This window comes from Ctenocephalides felis, unplaced genomic scaffold, assembly GCF_003426905.1.
Source record: "Ctenocephalides felis isolate EL2017-DRISC unplaced genomic scaffold, ASM342690v1 CF-g0.4_SCAFFOLD_03572, whole genome shotgun sequence".
Taxonomy (NCBI): domain Eukaryota; kingdom Metazoa; phylum Arthropoda; class Insecta; order Siphonaptera; family Pulicidae; genus Ctenocephalides; species Ctenocephalides felis.
In genome coordinates, this window is record NW_020539726.1 from 13,627,344 (window position 1) to 13,654,207 (window position 26,864).

Genomic DNA, 26,864 nt, shown 5'->3' on the forward strand with positions numbered 1-26,864 from the left:
TTTGAGATCTAGAATCTCCAGTGAAAATCTGATATCACAGCATAGAAAATATATCATCTGATATAAATAAGAAAAGTTAGAAACTTTAGTGCTAATGCTAATAGCCATTTATGGGATGATTAGGGACCCTTTTAATTATTTTTCAGTAATAATAAAATACAATAAAATATGACGATCAAATAGAGAGAAGGGTGGATTTGCATACGCTATCATAGTATTGTTCCAGGTAACCTTATCAGGTACTGACATATGATAAATACAATCACAATATATAAGCACGCGCGTCTGCCGATTCATAATGAAATCTTCGATGGCATATATTTGATTATGATTATCGATCTCTGTTTTGATAATTATTATCGTACCGAAAATAAATTCGGGCCACCAGACACGTGTTTGAGTGTTACGGCTACTTACAATTAAGTGAAATATTAATCTATTGGATCAATCAAATAATTACTTATAAGAAACCGGCTCGAAAATTATCAAAGATTTTATCTTGCGGATTTGCTTTCCTGTTTGATATATGGTATTTCTAGAATATGAATATCGGCATTTTATTAAAGAATAGCAATTCAATTAATCCGTTTATTGATCTCATATGATAAAATATTTATTGTTTTTTAATGACAGATATGGGATGATGAACTTGCATACCTTGCGCAATTGAACGTGATGAGCTGTATCATGCGACATGATTGTGCCAGGACAGGTAATACAATTGAAGTTATTGAAATTTAATCATTTTCACATATACACAATATATATATATATATATATATATATATATATATATACAAATATATATTATACAAATAAAAATGAGATAAAGCTAATTTAATCATGAGAATAAAGTCTATATTTTCTACTCAATTCACTGACTGAGAAAAACTTATTGTAATTGATTTGCTACAGCAATTCTTTTGATTCTTGCATAATTCTTTTTATATTCATTGATATGCACCCAAGAGAAATTGAAAAAATATGATCGAATTAAAAAAATAATTTATATATTTCATAATTCAGTACTACTCTGGTCATGAATATCTGACTTTAAGTATCAATTTTTTTATTTCATTCATATATAAAATTTCCAATTTTATTAATTTTGCTATATGTATTTTGAACTACAGGGGATGGATAAAGCCATGCAGCAATCGGTTATTAACGCGGCATTCTATTAAAATTATTATTTTCAAAAACCGTAATAAACAATAGTTAAGGCAAGTTGCAAAAACTGTCCGATATGTGTAAATAATCTATTTAATGATTATGAATTTGAAGCAACTTATTAAATTGCGACGATAATATTTTGTGAAAAAATATTTTTTTGAAATTTTGTGACGGTCCAATATTCCAAACCGTAATGAGGATTTGAATTTCATGAAATCAAATCAAATCAAATTTCATGGATTCAAATCACTTGTCGTAGGCCAATATTATTTTAGCATACTCAATCAAATTCAATCAATATTCGTCGGGTCAGCCGATTTTTAGAAACATTCAGCACGATTACCAACTGACATATTTAGAACAATTTGTGTAAATGTTTAAAAACAGTTTAAGATTTTTGGCCAAAACATGAACAAAAAACATTCTAGGACCGAAGTTAAAAATTCGCTTTAAAGAAGCTTTAAAGAAGCACACTGGTCCCTTGGCAAGTTCCATTAGAAATTTGCGCATATTAATTTCAAAACTTTTTAAAGGACTTTTTTTTAAGTTTTGGCACACCTTATCTTATATATAAAATTCTTCTGTACGGATGTAAGTCGAGATACTCCTCTTAAACGATTATTCAGATTTTGATAAATCTTTCTGAAGTGTGTTAAGGGAATTTTTTAGGGTGTATATGATTATAAAAATATAGTAATATTGTGAAAATGAATAGTAAAAATGCAAAAAACGACATGTTATTGTTTGACATTGAAACTTATGAGCCTAGACAATATTAGAATATAATAAATTCATGATTATGAATAAGAAAAATGTAATGTCTACATTATTATTGCCGAAAAGCAGCTGAGACGTGTCAAAAATTAAAATAAGATACAGTATATGTGTTTGGCAGATTAATTATATAATTAAGTTTGACATATTAATTTTTTAAACTCATGCATGCCGTGTTTTGCCATACTTTACTAAATTATTTCACAATGTAAAAAATAAATTTACTTATTCAAAAAATTATTTAGAAGTTTTATTGTGTCAAAATTTCTTTTGTTTAGCATTGGATATGAAATATTTAGTAATTTGATCGTAGATTGAATGATACATATATAAACAATATTTTGACAAATTAATTCATTTAAAATATGAAAAAATAATATATATATATATATATATATATATTTATTATATATATATATATCCATATATATTATATATTTTTTATATAAATATATATATATATATATATATATATATGTGAGTGTGTGTGTGTGTTTTATATCAAGGATTATAATATTAAAAAAATAAACGAGAAACATTAAATTATTATAGTAATAAAAATGTTTTAATCTAGAATATCAGATAACATTATTCGACATGGAAACAACCCAATGACATATAAAATCAACAATATGTAGAAATATAAGTACGTATATTAACGCACTAAATTGATAAAGAAATCTCTGAACAGCAATTAACGTAATATAAAAAATATTGATATAATCTATTATTTATTAGAAAATAAAAGAAAATCATTAGTGTACGTTAAAACTAGTGCACTTGTACGAAAATACTTTTACGGCTCTCATGAGAGACACTCAATGTCTGATTATAATTTAATGCTGTTATGAAAATATTACACTTATCTCGTCATCTGCCGTAACTTTAACTTGAAAAATTAACTAATTGTAAGTATTCTGCCCATAGTAAGAAAAGTGTTTGCCTTTGGGCCCACTGATTCCCTATTAGTGTTTTGAATGGTAAACCTCTTTATTAACCCTTTCATTACGAGAGTCTTTTCGGCTCAGGCACAACAATGTATTTTCAGATTTTACAATCATTTGAATCAAAATGTATTTAAAAATTAAATATTACTCTTCTAAAGCAAAAGATTTTTTGAAGCAAAATGTATAAGCTAGTCATGTGGAGGCCCGTATAAACAGGTAGTCCTTGTAGCAAAAGGATTAAGAAAAATGCTTTAATATGCTTTGGCAGAAAAAGAAGATAATTTTGTTCCCATTTATAATATTAAAATCTACAAATTGTCTAGGGTAAATACGTTTTTTTCCAAAACATTTGAGATATCACTAGTTTAACGTTTGAGTTGCAACAATCTTAAACGTTCCTCTGTAAAGATGAACGAGACATAAATCTTACAAAAAGTTTAAGTTCGATTTATCATTTATGTCATAAAACACGTCCACAGATAAATGCCAAAGCACCACTTAATAAGCCAAAGCCATTTGCTGTCTTATTGTTCGATGATCCTTCTCGATTTTATGACATTGCCCCTAATAAGTGCTTGCGACTACAAAGAATAATCACTATTATTTCTATATAGCTAAAACAAACTAGATAATTTTACCTAATGTTTGTGTTTTTGAATCAATACAATAAAATTATTACATTCGTATAACGACATAATTCGTATTATGAAGTTTGTTACTAATTACTACTAGTTAATATGTAGTTGTTACTATTTTACTACTAGCATTTTTGAAATGTTATCTTCTTTTCAGATAAATTTCCGCATGCAGGACAAAATTTAGGAAGCGTTTGGTCAACATCGCTGGATTATTTTCAAGTTACTGACCCACTGTTAGTTGACATCATCAGACGATGGTATGATGAAGTGGCAGATTGCGAGCTTTCACTTCTACAAAGCTACCACAATATTGAAGATGGGTATGATATCCATTTTAATTAACCATAAAATTATAACGCCACTCAATAAGTCCGTATGATAACACATAAAAGATGTAGCTATGTAATCATCCATATGATTTTTAGGAAGCAACAACTCTAAAAAAAATATATGTCAAAATTTCATGACAATCGAACGATTAGTTTACAAGTTACAAAGGTTCAAGTGATGCTATTTTTGAGTTTTTCGAAATCATGAATTCAAAGAAATTTCGTGGTTTGATTTATCATTGATTTTTGATGGGTAAAAGTACCATTGCTGCTGCTGCCAAAGTATCGCTTGATAAGTGTTATCTAGATTGTTCCAAATCGAGGTAGATGGTGAAGAAGTTGTTTGCTGATTTTAATCGTGGCCTAACAGACACTGACAATGCTTGAACACTCCGGAAGGCCAATTCAGGTGGTTACACCGGAGAATATAAAAAAGATCTACCGAAACGTTTTGGAGAACCGGAAAGTAAAATTGCCTGAGAGAGCTAACACCCTAAAGATATCAATAGTAGGTGATGGACACATCGTTCATAAATATTTGAATAGGAAAAACCTCTGTGCTAAATGGGTGCCGCGCAAACTCACAATTGACCAAAAGCATAACGAGTTGATGATCGTAAGAGTATTTGGAACTGTTTAATCAGAACAAAACTGAAGTTTTGCATCAATATGTTACCATGAATATGGCCTGGCTTCAACACTACATTCCAAAGTCGAATAGACAATCAACCGAGTGTACCCGACGCGATGACGAGAAAAAATGTAACCAATCAGTTGGCAAGGTTATGGCGTCAGTTTTTTGGGATACACAGAAAATTATATTCATCAACTATCTTGAAAAGGGCCAAACTATCAACAGTAACTATTGTATAATGTTATTAGAACATTTGAAGATCAAACTCGAAAAAACCGCCCCATTTGAAAAGGAAAACCGTGCTGCTCCATCAGAACAAAGCACCAATTCACAAATCCGCGAAAACAGTCGCCAAAAATAACATGAATTAGGTTCCGAGTTGCTTTCCCACTAACTATATTCTGTAGATCCGTTTCCCAGGGACCATATCCTGTTCTCAGATCTCAAAAGGATGTTCGCTCTGAAGAAATATTTGCCAAATGATGAGACGATAAACGAATTTTGTGACTAAGTACAAATTGTACTACAAAAATGGTTTCGAAATGTTCGAAGTTCGCTATAATTGGTATATCGTCTTCGAAGAAAACTATATTGAATAAAAAAAAAAAAAATTGCCAAAATTATGAGTTTTTCTTAGTTATTGAGTGGACTTATTGCCACGAACTTATTGAGTGAAGTGTGATTGTCCTCGGTATTTTTGCCCTACGGTATCAAATTTAACAAAAATTAAAAAACGGTTTAATTAAAATACGTCAAAGTTAAATTAACCAGTTAACCATGGTGCGCTGTACGTACAGTTCAGAATCGTCAGAAAAGTATGTTTTGAGATAAAATGACATAAGTACGAGCTTTTATTAAATGCTCGTACAAATTGTATGGGCATACAATATTGTAAATATCTTAAATTACAAAGTGTGTTTGTTTCATTTTTCAAAATTTGCAATATAAATAGTCAAAATGGTTAAATATTATATGCATGACGACTGTACACGTCAATATACAAAATTCTGTCACTTTTTCATGTCAAGTTTACTCGTCAATCAGTTAACTGGTTAAATTAAAATTAAAGTATTTTCGTGATATCCCATATGTTGTACTGTTGTAAGAGTGGTTATTGTTTTCAAAATACTATTCACGAATACAAACAAAAAATCAAATTGGGTGTGAAAAAAATCTTATGTGAAGAAAGTGTAACAATAAATTTAAAGAAACGAGGGACGCAGGTACAACAAGGTTGGAAACCACTAAATTAATTAACACTAATAGTTGTAAATCTATAGCTTATTGTCATTTTCTGATTTGTTGTATTATTTCGTATTTTTAATTTAATTTTATTTATCTAATAGCATCCAAAGAGGTCATTTCACCCAATTGGTTCGCGATGAGGCTACTCACATGGGCTGCGCGGTATCCTTCTTCCTGCAACCTCACCCAGAATTCGGTTTGGTCCATGCGCTGCTAATGGCATGCAATTATTCCGAAGGAAATCTTTTAGAGGCACCAACGTATGCGATTGGACAACCATGTTCTAAATGCAAAAAGTGTAATAAAAAGTATTTATCATTATGTGAGCAGTCATAAATGCTTATATTTAAATATTTTAAAAATAAGTTAATTACATAATAAATAATATAGTTATCTCATAAACAAATATATAATGGTCATTAGTACATATTGTTATATTGAGCCAACTGAACAACTATTTCCTAGTTTGTACAAGTGCTGAAGGTCATTGCTGTAAAATAATTATTATATAATTATTTAACATATGTTAAATAACAGAATTTTTTACCAATACAATATGATATTCAACACAAGTATCGCCTGAGACAAACTTTCTAAGACTGTTTAAAACCAAATTAATAGATAATATTGGTTCATCATAAAATTGCTTTAATATGTATATTGTTATTCGTAGTATTTTTGGGATATTATTAACAAAGGCAATTTCTGACAAACAGTAAGTTATTTGCAATCAACATATGTGTAAAATTTAAATAGAATTTGTAAAAATACTATTTTTAATTGTACTGTTATTGAGTACAATTTATAAATAAATAATAATAAAAATATAATATTTTATTAACTTCCCACAGAAGTTTATGTTTTCATCAAAAAATCCAATTCGCTAATTTTATGTTTTCTCGACTCGAATGAGACCAATTTTGGAAAAAGTATATGTATGTGTGTATGTGAACAGATTTTTTTACGTAAATCAACTTTTCTCAAAAACGATTGGATAGATTTCAAAAATTTAAAAGCCATTTAAAAGATAATCAGCCAAGCCGTTTCTTTGTAAATAGCTGAAAAATTTTCGTCCACGTTTTAGCCCGCAATTCTGAATCAATTTTCAACATTCAAAACCGTTCGAAAAATATTAGTTGGGAATCGACCTGATTAATCTTTGGTAAAGATCGGCCAGGAAGTTTTCTTGTGATAAGTGTTAAAAAAAATTTTTCGACGATTTTCATGATTTTTTTTTGACGGTAGATTAGTCTTATAGTTCATACTTAAATATTACGGCCCTACGACAAGTCGTTTAATTTTAAAAATTCATCAAAGTTTGCAAAAATTAGTATCGTTTTTGGCGTTTGTCAAAATTAAAACTTTCATCAATGATTGCTTGAGAACGCCTGAAACGATTTTTAAAAGCTAATCGATGTATTTCAATGTGGATTATCTTTTATCAGTTTTGTGCGACGATCGGCTTATACCTGTTTTTGTAAATAGCAAAAAAGTGGAAAATTCTTCGTCCACGTTTTAGCTCTCAATTCTGAATTTATTTATTTATTTATTTATTTATTTATATATATACATTATTTTCATATCTCAGACAGATAGAAGCGCCTGGTATGATGAGAGATTATGAAAACAGTTTTCAGTCTTCAATCTTCAGTTTTCATTTCAATTGATTTTAAAAAATGAAAAACTTTTAGAAAAATATTGGTTGGAAATGATACTGATTAGTCTACCGAGCCGTTGTCTTGAAATTAACGGTTGAAAAAAAATTTTTAGCGATTTTTATGAACGTTTTTTGGCAATAGATATCATGGTCTTATAAAACATACTAAAGTGTTACGGCTCTACGACAAATAGTTTAATGTTAAAAATTCATCAAAGTTTGAGAAAATATTATAGTTAAAATTTGTGTCCTTTTGTGATGTGATAAGTCAATTATAATTGATAATTATCAATTCATCAAAATTTAAAATAATAAGCTACAATTTTAGGGCAAACAAGCACGTGTCTGTGCAATATAATTAATATAGTTACAGTTAATTTAAATGTGCTTGAGAAATTTCTTTTCGAAATCGCAATGTTTAGATTTAATTGAAAGCGATAACTTTATTTTAGAAATAAACAGTTGAAAATTTTATCTAAATTTCAATTTCGATTGATAAAGTTAATTTTTACAAATTTCGGGAAGTTCATGCAACTTTCCTTAAGGGTAAATGCCACTTTCAACTAGTTTTATTTTATAATTATAATAATGTCACTATATATGTACATATATATAAAGGGTATACTTGAAACATTGCTAATTACGGATCAGAAACATGGACTCTAAATAAGGCTGATGAAAACTATTTGAAAGGCTTTAGTATGTGGTACTAAGATAAAGTAGACAGATAAATAAAAAATGCAGAAGTCCAGAAGTGAGGAGAGTGGAAAAAAATACTTTGTAAGCACAATCATGAAAAGGAAGAGAAACTGGGTTGGGCGCATATCAAACGCCATGTTCGTTCGTGCTCGTTCGCTAGGTGTGGATGCCACTTAATAATCTAATAATAATAACAATAATAATAACGAGGGAAGAAAAGGGAAATGTGCTCTCACACTATTCGAGCAGAGCACTAATTATTATTAGGTATTACATGGATTAATTTTCAGATAGTGAAGAATTAAAAAAAAGTTTTTATCTAACAAGCACTAGCTATTAATCCAGTATTTTGTTCATTGGGTGTGATTTTTGTCTCTCTCAAATAATTTGAGTGTTTTGTTCATTGAAGAAAAGTCAAACTGGGATGTATATATGGAAGTTTATTAACACTAATCATACCAAGACTTAATATATACCTAATTCTACCATAGCGGGTCAAATGACCCGACTCTATGTTTCATGCTTTAATGTATGAAATATGGATGTTAGGAAGAAAATAAAAATAAAAATTAAATTTATTATAATTAAACAAACAAGTATGTTGAGCATTTCTATTACAAAAGCAAAAATAAGAAATTTTAATTCATAGTTAATCGCATTTTTTACATATAATTTTATCCATTGTACATTTTCCGCAAACATGTTTTTTACATTTAAAGCAAATTTGTTGGTTTTATTTTTTTACAGTATCCTATTTGACATCTCATACGTTATAAGCATCTGTAGTAGACTTAGGCAACGATACTTTCGTATTTGTTTCGAAAATCGGCGCCAAGTGTTTTTGCTAGCCTGAGTAAAAAATTTTGTCGCGAGATATTTTCTCCTGTCGTTTGCTTGTACAAAATCCAGGCATTTATGCCAGCTAAATCAAGGATATTGAAAAAAACTTGGAGAGACCATGTGCAAGACTTGGATTTTGTAGTAATTTTCCTCGCCATTTGATCGGTCATGTCTACACCAAATTTGGTTTTATTGTAATATGAAACTGGTTCAGGTAAACGTTTATCATTGTTTTCTTATCGTCGGTATCTGTTGAATCAAACTCATTTTTTATTTTCAACCAATATATCTTTATTTTCAGAAAATTCATCTTCACGGAATTTCTGAAAACTCTTCGCCAATATTATTTCTATCTTCTAAGAACTCGTAATGTCTTGTTTGCTTCGACATTTTCTGGGTAAAAAATAACCTGTATCACTATAGCTATCAAAATAAAATATAAACTAGGTACTTACCAAGACTTTCAATTTCTGCCACTTTTTCTAACAATAAAAAGCTATTTTCAATCTAAAATTTGATATTTTCTTGAAATTATTCTGAGCTATTTTCGTTGAACTACTTTACGCAACAGTATTTAGAAGAATGTGCAACTTACTGACTACAAATATGACTGACAATCTCATAAACCAAAAAAATTCTCTCCGGGTCAAATGACCCATTGTGTAGATATCGGTATACAAGAAGGATTACTCAGAATAAACAAAACAAAACAAAAAAAAAATTTTGTTTATAACTATACTTTAATTACTTAAAAAAAGTCATGAAGTCAAATGTGCAAACGCAATGAAATTATACGTGCATTTTCAATGCAAAAGTTCAAAATGGGTCATTTGACCCGTCATGGTAGTTAGTGTTAAATATTATTTCAACAAATATGTGAGCAAGCATTTACGTCTATGTTTGATTTTTCCATAATTTCAAAAACACAAAGTTGCTTCACATAAAATGCTATAACTCACATCATAAAGTAATTGTCTGATTGCGTCAAAATGGTATGAGCTGAAATGGTATGGTACTAGCTGATCCTAGTTTCTTGCTGAATAATTTTTAGCTGACTTAATATATACGCATTGAATTAATAATTACGTGTTGGTTTAGGTATACCTAAACCAATTATATATAATTGCTTATATTAGCTAAATAATTCTAACTATACCATAAATCATGCTAATTTTAATAAGAAAGGAATAATCTGCATAAAACTCGCATGTCCTTGTAAAAATTTTAAGACTAATCAACAAAAGTGAATTCTGAATAATAATCAATTTCGACAACAACATTAACAATATCTATAAAGAAAATTACGCCTAACATGCCCAGTGCGAAAAAATTAAATCTAATTTTCGGTAACAATAAAAAATTGGAGTTTGCTGTCATTTTTATGTAATTGTAAAATATTCGCAAAAACCATTTAAGGGGGTCTTCCTATGTGATGGGTTAAAAAAATCGATTTTTTTTTTCATAAATTGCTCCCTTAACATGTCTAGAAAATACGGTAGTAAAGCGATTTTAGAAAATTCGAAGTCGTTTTAAAAATACAGCAGGTAAAAGAAAGAGCGGTTCCGAGCGCTGAGTTAGCAGTTAGAAACTTTAAACGCGTTTTTCTCAAAACTGTGTTTTTCAAACTTTCCTCCATTGTATCTCAGAAACGGCTGGACCGAATTACTTGAAATTTACAGGGCACACTCAATATATTTAAACACATGGAATGAACTATTATCAATTTAAAATTTTTCGAAAAAAACTTCGATTTTTTTATAGCAAATAACAAAAAAACGCCTAATTTGCAACTTTTATTTCAAATGTCTATCAAAAATCCAATTTTTTTTATATTCATTTGATTATAGGTCATTCCGTGCTTGTAAGCCTACAAATTAAAACGCCGTTTATTTTTTTTTTCTGATAAGCCGATCAGCCGGAATCGTGGAGGAAGTGGGAGCTCTTGTTTTCGAGGCGGGGGTGTTCAGAGCGCTGTAACTCTAGTTTGACTGAATATTTTTAGCTGAAATGATAAAAAACTTGAAGCTCTAAATATTTACTGGTCGTAGAAAAAAAAAATCCTAAAATATCCCTAAAAAACAGGCCGTCACATAGGAAGACCCCCTTAAAAAAATCTGTTCACACACACATACTTTTTTTAAAATTGGTCTCATTCGATTCAGAATGGGTTGAAACGTCGAGACATAAAATTAGCGAATCGGATTTTTTTATGAAAACATAAAAACTCCTTCAGGAAGTTAATAAATATATGCTATAGCATATTACAATAAAATCGAATAACTTTCTAAAAGTTCATTACTTTCAACTGAAAATTGGATTCGCTAATTTTAAATCTTTTGCGTAAGTACTAGATTTTTTTTAACTAAAATAGTTTGCCTGTTATGTTATTTATTAGAAAAAATAATTTATCATTCACGAGCACTGTGGTGGGACTATACAAATTTTACTTTTGTTACAATACTTTTTTATGTTAGTTTTTCAAAACAAAAAAAAAATTAAAAAAAATTTTTTTTTTTCAATTTTTTTTTTCAATATAAGTAATTTTTTGTCAAATTAGAGTTTCTCAAAAATCTTATTTTTTCGAAGTAATTTTTTTTCAAAAATGTTAATCGTTTTTAAAAAAAATAATAATTTTTGGTACGGGAAGTTCCAGCAATTTGCCTTAAGGCACGATGCCCTAATTGCCTTAAGACAGAATTCCACTTACAGCTAGTTATAATCCTGTAATATTTACCTTATAAACCGCTTATTGATCTGCTCTGACCAGTTGATGATCTTGTATGATCTTGGATGATGACATACGACAACTGAATGTGTTAATAAAAATAAAAGCACACTATACTTCATATTCAGGTTCATTAATTTAGGTTTATCTCGTTTAGGCACTTAAAAGAAAAAGTAATTATATTATTGAGTAGGCTTAAAGTCTATAATTTAACTAAAAATAATTAAATCTAATATCTTTGAAAACGGAAAAGCCATCAGTCGGCATACGACTCCGTATTCTTGCAAAACATTCGATAATTGTAATGATTGCAATCGCAATATTTTTATTGTCATTCAGGACAATAAAATCCTGTGGATGTAAACGCGTAATGGCCTAAACGCAAATTATAAATTTATACATTCTAATCCAACCACACGACTCATATCCGACTGTTGGGTGAGGAAAACGATGTTGTGTGTTAAAAGCATAGAGCTTTACAATTCTCTTATACGGATCCGACGATCCGACAAAACTTATCTAAATATATCGATATATACTGTTATTAACCTTCTACATTAGAGGGCCTCGTGTTTTGTTTTTGTCAAACCTCGAAAAATAACACGTGTTTTGTGAAATACGAATATGAACTAGTAAATTTTAAATAAACATATATAAAACTTTCGGGAAGGTGCATGTGAAATATATAAAGATTTTAACGAATAGGAATTACAAAAATAAATTAGATTCGAGTATTTTTGCGAATTGTCGTAAACTGTCAGATTGACTTGATCAGTTAAGGTTATGTTTTTAGGATCACGTTGCTAAAAGAAAATCATCTTTACAAATTTTCATTATAATGTCTGAAGAAGAAAACAGTATAGCTAGTGATAATGAAGTAGAAAGTGAGTCTGATAATGACCAGTCAGAATCTGAAGATGAAGCGCCCAATGGAAATGATGTGGTTAGTCAAAATAGTATTGACGTTGAAAACGTGAATGGTGATTCAGAAAAAGAAGTATCATGGAAAGATTTGGTTTGTAATTTAATAAATATTAAATTTTAAAATAGATTGATATGATTTATTGATCATCTTATCTATTATAACAGGGTTTGGTAGATTCATTGTGCGAGGCTTGCACAGAATTAAAGTGGAAAGTACCTTCCAAAATTCAAAGAGAAGCTATACCACTAGCTCTACAAGGACGTGATGTAATTGGTTTAGCTGAAACGGGTTCAGGAAAAACAGCCGCCTTTGCTCTACCAATTCTTCAAGCTTTGTTGCAAAATCCACAGCGTTATTTCGCACTAATATTGACCCCTACTAGAGAATTAGCTTTTCAAATTTCTGAACAATTCGAAGCCTTGGGTAAGATTTATAAAAAATACATTAACAATTTAAAAGTGAATTCAATCTGAGGTCATATTGAGATTTATAAACTTTTAGTGTTACTAAAAATTTATTTTGTAAGATTTTCAGTAAACTTAAAATGCTCAATTATTATAATGAAATTATAAATTACTTACTCTTTTAGGTAGCAGTATAGGTGTTAAATCAGTTGTAATAGTAGGTGGAATGGATATGGTATCCCAAGCACTGCAACTTGCTAAAAAGCCACATATTTTAATTGCAACACCAGGCAGATTAGTTGATCATTTAGAAAATACTAAAGGATTTAGTTTACGAGCACTTAAATTCTTGGTAATTGGTTATTATTATTATAAGTCAACAATAAGTACTTACTGATAAAATAATTGCAGGTAATGGACGAAGCAGATAGAATATTGAATATGGATTTTGAAGTAGAAGTCAATAAAATTCTAAAGGTATGTGTTATTTTTTATAAACCCATACTTTGTTCAGATATTTATGAAATATAATTTTTAGGTGATACCAAAAGAACGTAGAACTTTCTTATTCTCAGCAACCATGACTAAAAAAGTAAATAAGCTACAAAGGGCATCACTGCAAGATCCAGTGAAAGTAGAAGTATCTTCAAAATATCAAACAGTGGATAAACTTCAGCAATATTATATTTTCATTCCAGTAAAATTTAAAGATGTGTATTTGGTTCACATTCTCAATGAATTGTCTGGAAATAGCTTTATGATATTTTGCAGTACATGCAATAATACTGTCAGAACAGCTTTGCTCTTAAGATCATTAGGATTAGCTGCTGTACCTCTTCATGGTCAGATGTCACAGAATAAAAGATTAGCTGCTCTAAATAAGTTTAAAGCCAAATCGAGATCAATACTGATATCAACAGATGTAGCATCAAGGTAGTAACCATATTTAATAACCTTACTGTTTTGTGTTAATCATTAATCCCAATTTTATTTTTCCTTAGAGGTTTGGATATTCCCCACGTTGATGTGGTGCTGAATTTTGACATTCCTACGCACAGTAAGGATTACATACACAGAGTTGGTAGAACAGCAAGGGCTGGTAGAGCTGGAAAGTCAATAACTTTTGTTACTCAGGTAAAATATCATGGAAATATTAGTTTCCAATTAAAACTTAAACTAGCTGTAAGTGGAATTCTGTCTTAAGGCAATTAGGGCATCGTGCCTTAAGGCAAATTGCTGGAACTTCCCGTACCAAAAATTATTATTTTTTTTTAAAACGATTAACATTTTTGAAAAAAAATTACTTTGAAAAAATAAGATTTTTGAGAAACAATAAATTTTTTTTCTTTATTTTGACATATTGTGGAAGATCTGAACTTTTTTTTCAAAGCAATCGTACTGCTTTAACTACATAGGGACAAAATATAAAGCGCGTAAGCGCCGCGTCGCTGTCTAACGCATAAGCATTGGTACGGAACCGATAGGAATGTTAACAAAATGTATACTTATTGTTAAAATCTCTATAAAATGTCTGATAATTTGATGTGCATATGTCTAATGATCATTTTTGACCGCCAAATGGCTCATTTTTTTACTTTTTCCTCTATATCTCTATATCTCCTTCATGAAAGTTGTATCGATTCTTCATCTTGTCAATACAAGTAAAATGTTTTTTGAATTATTAAAATCGGACGCTCCGTTCTCTTAAAAACTGAGTTACCGTTTTCGGAACTTTTTGCCCCGTATCTTCGGAACGGCTTGACCTGCCTTTGCCAAAAACTAATCAGCACGTCTCCTTATCAATACGGATCGAATGTTTTTTGAATTATTCAAATCGGTTGATCTGTGTTCCCGAAATCGTCGACAAAAATTTGTATCCGCACATACATACACACACATACATACATACATACATACACACACACACACATACATCCATTTTTTCTAAGGTATGCCAAAATGTTCAGAAACCTCTGAAACGTAAAGATATATAAAAATTTTCAATTTCGATTTTTTTGCGATTACTATAACTTGCCCTACGGGAAGTTAAAAATTTGAAAATATATCCAACTATTTAATATTACCTTACTTTATTTAGAGTATAATGCTAACTTAAATGTGCTTGCTATTTTCAGTATGATGTTGAACTGTATCAACGAATTGAACAACTGCTTGGAAAAAAACTACCATTGTTTAAATGTGAAGAAGAGGAAGTTATGGCCTTACAAGAAAGAGTTAGTGAGGCACAGAGGACTTCACGAATGGTTTGTAAAAGCTTTCATTGCTATGCTGAATACTTAGCTCAATTGTTACCATAAAATCATGCCGTTCATTTTTTAAATTTTGAAGAAAAAAATATAAAATCTTAACATATAATTTTTTTTTACAACAAAATGAAATATAGATCTCACGATTTGTACAGTACTATCTGTATATTTGTAACAATAATTGATCATTTTCTATTCAAAGGAATTGAAAGATATAGAAGATCGAAAACAATCAGGCAAAAAACGCAAAGGTGGTGGCGGCGGCAACCAAAGTGATGATGATACTGAACAAGCACAAGGTGTTCGCAAACGATTGAAGGGAAATAAAGGTGGAAAAGGAAAACGAGGTGGAAAAGGTGGTGGCCGAGGACGCCGATGATTGATATTACTTTATAAGATCATTAATCAACATCAAGAAATCTTGTAAACCAAAACCAAAATAATGTTATTGAATCTTTCTAATAAAATCACTTAAATGAATTAAATATATGATTGTTAATATAAGTCCAGGAAATATATTTGAGCAAAAAGTAATTTTTAGTACCTGTCTTATCTGATTACACACTTTAATGTTGCCTTCTACTTTTGATATGCAATAATTTGTTATAATTGTCATTTGCACTTTTTAATGTTGGATTAATCTTCAATGCCTCTTTATACATTGTTTCAGCTAAATTTGTCTTATTCCACCTATGATATAGAACCCCTGAAAATGAGTTAAATGCAGCTTTTATCCTGACAAATTATATAAGTAATTTTATATTACCTAAATTTGCAAAATACAATGCATCATGTTTAATACTGATTGCCGATTTAAAATGAGATTCAGCCATTTCATACTGATTTGACTTCCCATAAGCATTAGCTAACAAGAAATGTAAACCGGGCTCATTTGGTAATTTATTCAATGCCCTAGAAGCCAACTTTTTAACTTCTTCATTTTTTCCTGTGAAAGAAAATCATAAGTAATAATTCAATAACTTAGAACAAAAATTAATTATAACACTGACTTTTTATTTGTACTTTTACCTTGTGAATCTAAAAGCGTAATTAAATTTATCCACGACTTTGCATGTGAAGAATCTATTCTCGTTGCTTGTAGCCATGAACTCTTTGCTTCTCTGTATTGCTTATTGCTCAAATACTTAAAAAATTCTACATTTATTTTAAATATTTATAGATGCTGTTTCTTGCAAATTTCAATTTACCAAATTTCCAAGGTTGTAAAAGGTATCTACATGTTTTGGTCGATAATGCAATGATTTTTTGTAACAATGTTCTGCTTCTAAAAATTCACCTAACTGTGACAAAACTATTCCGAGATTCATCCACGCAGCACCAAATGACGGCCTATAATGATAATAAAAATAATGTCATGCAAATTCAATAACATTTGCATGATCTAATATTATTTATTACCTGATATGAACTGCTTTTCGTAGATATGATTCTGCTTCTTCAAATCGTTTAGCATCTCGCAATAAATTTGCTAAATTATTTAAAGCCTGCTCATACTCTGGATATTGCCTAGAAAAAAAAACACATAATGTGTGAGTCAAATTAAAAGAATATAATCATTTCAAGATAAAATCAAATAAGTTTTTTGTTGTAAAGAACATAATTCTTTAAAATCAAAGTAATATTACTGTTAATAAATTATTTATATACATAATTTTAAAAAATTACGCATTAAACATATAGAACTTGTATGCAAGGAATAAAATGTGCATTCATGTTTCAACTATTTTTGAATATAATTTCATTTGTACTTTTTTACTAACTGAAATTTTATATGTACACTATTGCAATTTCGAAACTAAATAAAACAAGTTCACTATTTTATGATTAATTGATTTAATATGGAATTGTATATTGCAAACCAATTTATGCAAATGAAAACTATATTCTATCATTAATCAATCAATACTGTATTTCAAGTATGAACAAAAATAGAAAATATAACAAGATGTATGTATGTTAAATTAGGTTAAAAAATTATATTAAACTATTGACTATTGACTGACAATTTAACTGAACAAAAATTTGTGAACTGAATTTATATTGAAAATATTTGTTAATATTATAAGCTATTTAATATAATGATGTTTACCTTAATGCCTCCAAATATAGTAATTCTGCTTTATGGTTATCATTATTCGTAGATGCGGTCAAAGCTCTATTGTAATGTATCTGAAAGATTTATAGTGATTATTTGTCAATAAATTACTGTCAATTTATTTTCTATAAAAACTAACTTTGGCGTTTTGTGGGCAAACTTTTGCTCCACTGTCAAATAATACTGTGCTATTAGACCATTCTGCAGCTCTCATATTTGTTCGCACAATCCATAAACATATTAAGGCCACATAGCAGAAGATTGCAGTCTACAAAATAAATTTACTATTTAATATTAAATCAGCTATCGGCAACAGATATGATACAGGCTAATAAGCTTATTCATCGGTTTTTCATAAATTATAAAAAATAAATAAAATCTATAACTAATTATTTTTATTTTTAACTTATCTTTATTTAGATTTTATGAACTATCTATAACATATTGGAAAAATATGTAAATTTTATAATTTCTGAATTATCATGCTTGGGTATCATTTTAAAAAAGCAAAGAAAATTTAATCACAAAAATATATAACACATTATCATAAATTAAAATATACCTACATTTTAAAGAAAATATATAACAAAAGTAATGTGTCTTTCAGATAATTTTTCACCTACCTTAAAAAAATACTTTGAAATATTCTGAATACTAAATCCTAACATCAAACAGAACCCAATTGATGGAATAAATAAGACTCTTTCAGCAATAACGAAACCGACAGTAATAATACCACTTGCAGGTAAGAAAGGAATGATCATAAATATAAGTCCATTAAGTAAAAACCTAAAATAATAATAGATTACATACTATTCTATCATATAAAAAACTGATGCTACTTTAAAATAATACCTTTTCTGATAATAAATTATAAGACCAATAATTATCCAAGGAGCGGGAATGGTAATAATTCTTATATCACATATTGTAAGTAAAGGCACACATTCAAAAGACCAATCACAGCACAACCAAATTGGACATAGCAGCAGCCATATATTTAAAGAATATAAATATAATTGTGATAATATCTGTAAATAAAAGAAATGATATAACAAGCAAAAAAAAATCATAAGTGTTAAAAATTGTGCAATTACTTTTGAGATTTTGTCATTACAAAATGCAATGTGATTATCCATTTTCTGAAATATAGGAGTTTCAAAATTTATGATATGCATTCTCCAAAATATAAGTAAAATCATAGATGATGTTAGTAATGCAAATCGGATTTTTCTAAATTCATCATTTTTATTAGAATTTTGCTTTGATTGCCACTGGTTTAGTATGTCATAAGTCAAACAAACCACCTGAAACAAATAAAGTTTTATGAAATATAAAAATATACATATAGAATTAAATGATTAATTTCTTACTATTATCATCACACCATTTTCTTTGCTCAACAAACTTAATATCACGAAAAAGGTACTCAGTATGCAATACATAAGCATGTCACCAATTTTGCAGACATCTATTACAGGAATGAAAAATTAGTAACACGTTTTATTCAGATATACCTTAGACTATTGATTGTATTATTACCTATGCTTCTATTATATAAAATGAAAGCAATGCAGCAAAAAAATGATGAAAGCAATTCAGCACGACCTACTATGCTACTCACAGCCTCAGTATGTATTGGATGAGATGCAAATAAAATTGCACTTATAAATGGAATACTGCATTAAAGTTGAACATACATTTATTAATATTTATTGACAATATGTATGTGTAAATTTAAATAATTTACCTGTTAACATCAGCTATAAGTTTATATACATAGTAAACAAGAAGGCATACTACAAGGTACAAGATAAAGTTTGTTATTTTCATATGTGTGCTATTCAAACTTCCGCTAAAATAGTTATTCAACCTGGAAATTATTTTAATATTACTTTATTACATTGATAACAAAATTTTATGAACTCATCATGAAATTTATAAACATCAGAATCACAACATTATTTTCAGAATGCTGTTGGTAAATATAATTAAAAAAAAATTATACATGTGAAACTTCAACTTTGATAATTATCTCTTATTTTAAAATAATACCTGAATGTAAAAACTGTTAAAGGTCTATATGATTTATGGCTTAAAGGATTTGATATATTGGCTCCCCAAAAATCATGTTTGAATATATTAATAATACTATCATTCCATTTAACATCATCATTGTTTACTACAGCTTCAAAGTCGTCAAAAACAAAATTTCCTTGTAAGGTAAAACCATAGCAAAGACATGCTGTAATAATTATCAAAAATACCTAAAAATAAATAAATACATAAATATAATAATATTATAATAATATACAAATAAAGATTTTACATAAATTTGCTATATTCAAAACTTCAAATATGTTGACAAAAGAAATATCGTTTAAAATCAAGAATGTTAATTTGATTCATAGCTAAACAACTAATTATATATAAAAAAATATATATAGATTATATATACTTCAATATATACCAAAATTTAAATTTGCGTAAACGCTGTAAATTACATCAGTTGTGCATTAATAATACTTACTTCGAGGCTTTTTTTATTGAACTTCATTTTAGTTCGTTATTTTTTAGTTTCACATATTTAGAAGAAATAATATGTGTGGTAACTCATTTTACATGTACATGTGTCGTTAGTTTAAAAATCTTGAATAAAACTAAACAATAAAAATTATATAGCGCCCCTTTTACAAAGGGGCCCTAGATAAACCGCAAAACACATTACAAATCGTTTACTCCTTCACTCACTTCCTCAATCGTGTTTGGCACTGGTTTGACATTTCTCAAAAGAGCTGAATATGATACAAATATAAAAGATGTATGGATAAACAAACATAAAGGTGCGTACTCGCATCGTTAGATGGTGCTAGTTTTTTTTTTGCATAAATCTTTATGTTGGCTGCTGACTTATGTTGATGGACATACCAACACATAAAATATATGAATATGTCATAATAAACTGTCATGGCTGTCATATTAAGTTGATGATTTGCTTTGCGGTTAGATTTTCAATAATAGCGTTGAATTTTATCTTATAATTTATAGGATAATTTTCCATTAATTGGCTATTGATAGTAATAGTAAACATGTCGTTAGAAACAATTCCAAAAGATTTGCGAGGCCTACGCGCTTGCCTTGTGTGTTCACTTATTAAAGTATGTGCAAAAAATGCTTGTATTAATTTTTATATTCTAATAATATTATATCATGAAATATTTTAGGGCTTTGAACAGTTTGAGTACGATGGATGCGATAATTGTGACGAGTTTTTACGAATGAAAAACAATAAAGACAATGTTTATGATTGCACTAGTAATAATTTTGATGGGTATGTATCGAGAAGGATTTAGAATTATTATTTTCATACTTTTGCTGTAGTATTGATTGGTGTATTTATATTGCCCACTCAGAAATCCAATCATTATATGAAATATTTGTGTACAGCTATATTTCCACAATATTTGTAACACCTTACATCAAAATTAAACATAATGCGAATATAAAAAAATCTGAACGAAAGAACTAAAAAACTCTGTACCAGATGAATCAATTTATTTCAATTGAAATATCTCAAAGCTTTTCTATGACTCTAAATGTTCGATATCAATCAGAATATATTTAAAATTTTAGTATGATCACCTGAATGCTTGCTATCAATTATTAAAAGGCTTATGCAAACTGCTAATTATATTAAAATTTAATTTTAGTATGATTGCCGTAATGAGTCCTGAGGATAGTTGGGTCTGCAAATGGCAAAGAATAAGTAAGTGAATATCATTAAACTTGTTTTTAAAACATGAAAGCTTTATAAAACGTTTTTTATATAGCTCGATGTGCAAGGGGCATCTACGCTATATCTGTACAAGGTCGTTTACCAGCTAATGTTATAAGAGAAATGAAAAGTAGAGGAATTGTGTATCGTTCTAGAGATACAAGTCAACGTTAAAGAGGCATAATAGAATCATACAAATTTCTTTTTTTATATATATTTTCTTTGATAAGCTATTTTTAATATGTAATAATAATATACAAAATACTTTAAATAAATATGTACATGCTAAACATTATATATTATTTGTCATAATTAAATTTGATTTCTTATATTACTAATATTAAGAAGGTGCGCGAATGATGGCATAGCATTCTTAAACAATTGGTACTTCCATTATGAACTTATTCATAATAAAAATATCAATATAAAAATAGGAATGATTTCATATTAAGTAAATATTTAAACTGTTAGAATTCCAAATCTGGAAACAATTCATAAAGTCTATCATCCCAATAATTTTCACTGCTTGTAATAGAAGTTTCACTTTGAGGTGATGCCATTGATTCATAACCATTATCATTATACTTATTGTTTGAATATTTACTAAAATGATTAGATACATCTGAATAATCATTATCAAAATGAATACTTTTTTCATCATTTAACCTGAAGATCTCTGAATTGCAAGATTCATCTAATTTTGATGAATTAGTTTCTATTGATACAATACCATCTCGAATAATAGGTTCACCTTCATTTGTAATTTCTACCACCTGCTCATCTATATCTACTGGCAACTCCAATATATCCACATCATAAGTAGTATTTTGTATATTATTATCATTGTGATCTTGTAATATATCCATGTCAATTTTTATTGTATTTGGTATTTCATTAATTTTATGATTTGTGGCTTCATGTGTTGAATGTTCCAACCGTTCTGATGAAGACCGTGCTGGAGGGACCACTTCAACTTTGGGTGTTTTAGTATCTTGTGCAAAATCCTAAAATGCAATAAAAGAGGTTTAAATATACATCATATTCTATATCTGTCTATGCAAAATTAAAATTATCTATACCTTTGCAAAGTCATCGAAGATGGTTCCTGACAAGAAATTGTTGGCAATGCTTTCAAGGCATTCTTCTGATTCGATGACTTGTAAGAGATCAGGAAAGTTAAAACCGCAAGAACTGATAATAGATTCTGTCTCTGACTTATCGATTTTTGATTCTTCACTTTTCCTTCTGCTACAACTGCCAGCTCTGATGCATTCTCCTGCTGCAGAGGAGTTGTGATGGACACTGCTGGTCTATTCAAGAGCTCAGAGCTGACAATTGTAGTAGAATTAGAAGTTTGCTCAGAAAGTTTTCTATGTAGAATGGAGTTTTCGTATAATAGTTTCTCATTCAGTGATTTTAATTTATTGCATTCTGCTTGCAATGTGGTAACTTGCACTGTCAGTTCTTCCAATTGTGCTTTCTTTCGATCTCTGGAGGTTTGTGCGGCCACTCTATTCTTAAGTTTTCTGTAAACAAAATAATTGAAATGCAAAAATTATGATATTATAATCTGAACTTGATCTTTCATCAGAAAATGTGTGGTAAAATGTATAATCATTTTAAACTAATTTATTTGATATCATCTTTTGTGTCGCAGTAAAAGATACACGAAAAAAAATTTTGATCTATCTTCAAACACTTACTTTCTTTGAATTCTTTCTTCCCATGTCAAATTCAACCTCCTTTTTCTTCCATTAGAAAGATTTCCACCGATGTTCATTTTACTTGTATCACTTTCATACTTCACAAAACTTGGGATGGTGATAATTATAGGCTCACTCATTTTAATAATCTTTGAATTGCTATAGCATATTTGTTTTTATTTACGATTATGCAAAAGCATGTAGAGCTTAAGTATGTTGCTTCAAAACAACTAAGAAATTTCATTTTTGTTTCCACTACATATTTTCTGATGTAATACGTCAAATTCTGACACAATACACAATTTGCTTTCCCCACTTAAAACACATGTTATGTGTTTCAACGCGATTGGTCGAAAGAAAGAGAAAAGAAGACCTGAAATGCATCGTAACGTAATAGGTAAATACGCAGTCTCTAATCCAGGCATAATTAATTACGAATTGGTTGACTATATATGAATATACATATATGGAAAAAGTATGTGTGTGTGTTTGTGAGCGGATTTTAGACTTTTCGTCGACGTTTTCTCAAAAACGACCGAACCTAATTCAAAATTAGACGACGTTGTTTATATATGTTTGAATGAAATATATTGATAATAATGAAAAAATCTGATTAAGCGACTTACTGTTAGAATAATGAACATATTTCATTTCAAATGCATCATTTTTTCGTTCGCGCAGTATATGCATGCATATGCTCATGAAACGAAATATTCCGAAAAATCGCAAGCCATTTTTATTAACTTCCCGTAGGGCAAGTTATAGTAATCGCAAAAAAATCGAAAATGAAAATTTTTATATATCTTTACATTTCAGAGGTTTCTGAATATTTTGGCATACCTTAAAAAAATGGATGTATGTGTGTGTGTGTGTGTATGTGCGGATACAAATTTTCGTCGTGATTTCGGGTACGCCGATCAATCGATTTGAATAATTCAAAAAACATTCGATTTGTATTGATAAGGAGACGTGCTGATTAGTTTTTGGCAAAGGCAGATCTAGCAGTTTCGGAGATCTAATGAAAAAAGTAAAAAAAAATGCCATTTGGCGGTCAAAAATGATAACTAGACATATTCACATCAAATTATTTGATATTTTATAGAGATTTTAACAGTAAGTATAATAGTGCAGTAAACGGAGCGTTTTCGGTCTGAATTTTTTTACTGTTCTCCGAATTGAATAAAATTTTGGAATTAGGTTCATCTTACCCTCAAGTTCAAAAGTGAAAACAATTCGGGTTGCGCCATCACCCCCCGGGGGGATGACACTCCCCTCTCATTTGTGTGATTACATTTTTTCAGAATAACGTCGGAAATCGATAGAAAAACTAATTATAAGAAAAAAATGTATTTTATAGTTTTTCAAAAAAACTAATACTTTTCAAGTTACTGGCCACTAAAGATTCATATATTTTTGGCGTTTTCTTCGTTTTTTTTGCAAATATCTCCTAAAATATACATTTGAATGAAAATCATGTAATGAACAAAATAATGTCTATGAAAATCTTAATAAATCGGTATTACATAAAGTGTTCTAGGAAAAATATTAAGCAAGATTTGAAAGAGCAAAGACGTTTTTTATTTCGTTCAAGATTTAATTGTTGTATTTAAAGCCATCTAGTGGCGAGGTTTTACATTTTATGCATTTCGGTCAAATTGGGTTTTATAGTGCTCAACATAAGCTTTAAAATGAGTGCTGTTACAAGTTTTTTGCGTGTAAAATGAGTGAGCTATCATGCAAAAAAGAAGCATATACGAAGTTTTTTTCTTTTAAATCATATGGTTTAATGAGCGCCATTTCCACCAGAATTAAAGTAGTTCACCTTCCAACCAGAATTCACTTCATTATAGACATCTTAATGGATTCTAGCAGATTCACTACTTTAGTACAAACTATTTTCAGAAAACACACGATTTTATAAAAAAAAATTTTCCAATTTTTTTAAAAATCGAAATTATTTTCATTATATCTCAGAAATAATAAAAGATACGTATAAAAGCATATAGATAAAAATCAAAGAAATCTTTCTGGTTTATTATTGTTTTTTATTATTTTTCTCTCACACAAAAATTGTTATGAATGTTTAAAGACTGCGCGGACGCGCAAATTGGAAAAAAAAGTTTTTATAAAATCGTGAGTTTTCTGAAAATAGTTTGTACTAAAGTAGTGAATCTACTAGAATCCATCAAGATGTCTATAATGAAGTGAATTCTAGATGGAATGTGAATTACTTCAATTCTGGTAGAAACGGCGCTTATTAAACCACATGATTTATAAGAAAAAAACTTCGTATATGCTTCTTATTTGCATGATAGCTAACTCATTTTACACGAAAAAAAACTTGTAACAGCACTCATTTCAAAGCTTATGTTGAGCACTATAAAACCCAATTTGACCGAAATGCATAAAATGTAAAACCTCGACACTAGATGGCTTTAAATACAACAATTAAATCTTAAACGAAATAAAAAACGACTTTGCTCTTTCAAATCTTGTTTAATATTTTTTCTAGAACACTTCATGTAATACCGATTTATTAAGATTTTTATTGACATTATATTGTTCATTACATGATTTTCATTCAAATGTATCTTTTAAGTGATATTTGCAAAAAACGAAGAAAATACGCCAAAAATATATGAATCTTTAATGGCCAGTAACTTGAAAAGTATTAGTTTTTTTGAAAAACTATAAAAGACATTTTTTTCTTATAATTAGTTTTTCTATCGATTTCCGCCGTTATTTTGAAAAAAATGTAATTACACAATTGAGAAGGGGTGTTATCCCCCCGGGGGGTGATGGCGCAACCCGAATTGTTTTCACTTTTGAACTTGAGGGTAAGATGAACCTAATTTCAAAATTTCATTTAATTCGGAGCACAGTAAAAAAATTCAGAGGTTATACCCTTTTTTCCTCTCCGTTTACTGCACTATAAATTTTGTTTACAATCCTGTCGGTTCCGTACCAATGTTTATTCGTTAGACGGCGACGCGGCGCTTACGCGCTTCTATATTTCGTCTCTATGCAGTTAATGCAGTACGATTGCTTTGAAAAAAAGTTCAGAATTTTCAAAATATTTCAAAATAAAGAAAAAAATTTTTTTCAAAAAGTCTTTTTTTTTCAGAAAAGGTAAAGTTTTGTCAAAATTTTATAGTTTCTCAAAAATCTAATTTTTTCAAAGTAAAATTTATTCAAAAATGTTAATCTTTTTAAAAGAAAATAATTATTAGTACGGGAAGCTGCAGCAATTTGCCTTAAGGCACGATGCCATGCTAGTTTATGTAATATATATGCAGTGCTGGATTTACAGTAGGGGCAATCGGGGCTACTGCCCAGGGCGGCAAATTTTGGGGGGCGGCAAAATTTGGATAGTGAGAAAAAAATTCTATACAATATAATCAACTTTTTTTTAACAACGAACGTTCTCGAGCCCTCTTAAAATGACGAATTTGTGCACTTCCAAGCTTACAGCGTCGAAAAAAAATTTAAACTAATGACTTATGGCATTGTGCCTTAAGACAAATTACTAAAACATTCCGTACTGAAAATTACATTTCATAAAGAGCTTTAAAATTGTTTGAAAAATGAAAAAAAAAGACTTTTATTCTAGTAATTTATATTTATATTGTTCAATTAAGTAATATATTTATAAAGCACATTTTTTGTATTTTGAAATTTTTCGAAAAGTGAAAATTGATGAACTTTTTGCAAAGCAGTCTCGCTGCGTAGCTGTTTCAGAGAAGAAATATCGAAATTCAATTACCATTTTTCGAAATTGCCTGTGCCAAAAGCTAATCGGCACGTCTCCCCATCAATACAAATCTAATATTTTTTAATTATTCAAGTCGATTTCGAGAACACGGATCAACCGATTTTAAATGATTCAATTCCTATTGATAAGAAGAAGTGCTGATTAGTTATTGGCCAAGGCAGGTCCAACTGTTTTGAAGATACGGGCCAAAATGCCAAAAATGATAATTCAGTTTTTGAGAAAAAAAGCGTCCAATATCATT

At 29.2% G+C, this 26,864-nt stretch overlaps 6 protein-coding genes across 7 annotated transcripts in view; 3 read left to right on the forward strand and 3 right to left on the reverse strand.

Annotated features, from left to right (window-relative positions):
- Positions 1 to 696, reverse strand: part of LOC113388122 (zinc finger FYVE domain-containing protein 26-like) — a 14,422-nt gene extending 13,726 nt beyond the window's left edge. The window contains exon 1 of the mRNA XM_026625525.1: positions 658 to 696. Coding sequence (XP_026481310.1) covers positions 658 to 696 — 39 coding nt within the window. The remainder of the gene's footprint in view (positions 1 to 657) is intronic.
- A 550-nt stretch (positions 697 to 1,246) lies between these two features.
- Positions 1,247 to 6,076, forward strand: LOC113388123 (GLIPR1-like protein 1). The gene is made up of 3 exons (XM_026625526.1): positions 1,247 to 1,250; positions 3,687 to 3,852; positions 5,842 to 6,076. The coding sequence occupies exons 1-3, from the start codon at positions 1,247 to 1,249 to the stop codon at positions 6,074 to 6,076; spliced, it is 405 nt and encodes a 134-aa protein (XP_026481311.1).
- A 6,174-nt stretch (positions 6,077 to 12,250) lies between these two features.
- Positions 12,251 to 15,764, forward strand: LOC113387532 (probable ATP-dependent RNA helicase DDX47). Of its 2 annotated transcripts, XM_026624863.1 has the most exons (9): positions 12,251 to 12,392; positions 12,455 to 12,676; positions 12,751 to 13,009; positions 13,176 to 13,342; positions 13,402 to 13,467; positions 13,529 to 13,923; positions 13,992 to 14,124; positions 15,126 to 15,254; positions 15,460 to 15,764. In XM_026624863.1, exons 2-9 carry the CDS (start codon positions 12,500 to 12,502, stop codon positions 15,634 to 15,636), a joined length of 1,503 nt encoding a protein of 500 aa, XP_026480648.1. In that variant the 5' UTR covers positions 12,251 to 12,392; positions 12,455 to 12,499; the 3' UTR covers positions 15,637 to 15,764. The 2 variants fall into 2 exon arrangements, with proteins under 2 accessions (XP_026480648.1, XP_026480647.1); XM_026624862.1 differs by having other exon boundaries at positions 12,320 to 12,676.
- On the reverse strand, positions 13,960 to 20,153 carry LOC113387534 (transmembrane and TPR repeat-containing protein 4-like). Its single transcript, XM_026624864.1, has 16 exons — positions 19,904 to 20,153; positions 19,429 to 19,640; positions 19,124 to 19,246; positions 18,916 to 19,052; positions 18,747 to 18,844; positions 18,471 to 18,680; positions 18,229 to 18,404; positions 17,997 to 18,162; positions 17,513 to 17,641; positions 17,368 to 17,447; positions 16,677 to 16,784; positions 16,466 to 16,607; positions 16,287 to 16,401; positions 16,024 to 16,203; positions 15,802 to 15,963; positions 13,960 to 14,095 (listed from the first exon to the last, which is right to left on the reverse strand). The coding sequence occupies exons 1-15, from the start codon at positions 19,928 to 19,930 to the stop codon at positions 15,824 to 15,826; spliced, it is 2,043 nt and encodes a 680-aa protein (XP_026480649.1). The 5' UTR covers positions 19,931 to 20,153; the 3' UTR covers positions 13,960 to 14,095; positions 15,802 to 15,823.
- Positions 20,154 to 20,371: 218 nt separating this feature from the next.
- LOC113387929 (transcription elongation factor SPT4-like) lies at positions 20,372 to 21,355 on the forward strand. The gene is made up of 4 exons (XM_026625312.1): positions 20,372 to 20,531; positions 20,598 to 20,704; positions 21,084 to 21,139; positions 21,204 to 21,355. The coding sequence occupies exons 1-4, from the start codon at positions 20,463 to 20,465 to the stop codon at positions 21,320 to 21,322; spliced, it is 351 nt and encodes a 116-aa protein (XP_026481097.1). The 5' UTR covers positions 20,372 to 20,462; the 3' UTR covers positions 21,323 to 21,355.
- A 543-nt stretch (positions 21,356 to 21,898) lies between these two features.
- On the reverse strand, positions 21,899 to 23,094 carry LOC113387877 (X-box-binding protein 1-like). Its single transcript, XM_026625265.1, has 3 exons — positions 22,852 to 23,094; positions 22,228 to 22,674; positions 21,899 to 22,152 (listed from the first exon to the last, which is right to left on the reverse strand). Exons 1-3 carry the CDS (start codon positions 22,989 to 22,991, stop codon positions 22,023 to 22,025), a joined length of 717 nt encoding a protein of 238 aa, XP_026481050.1. The 5' UTR covers positions 22,992 to 23,094; the 3' UTR covers positions 21,899 to 22,022.
- Between the last annotated feature and the right edge of the window lie 3,770 nt (positions 23,095 to 26,864).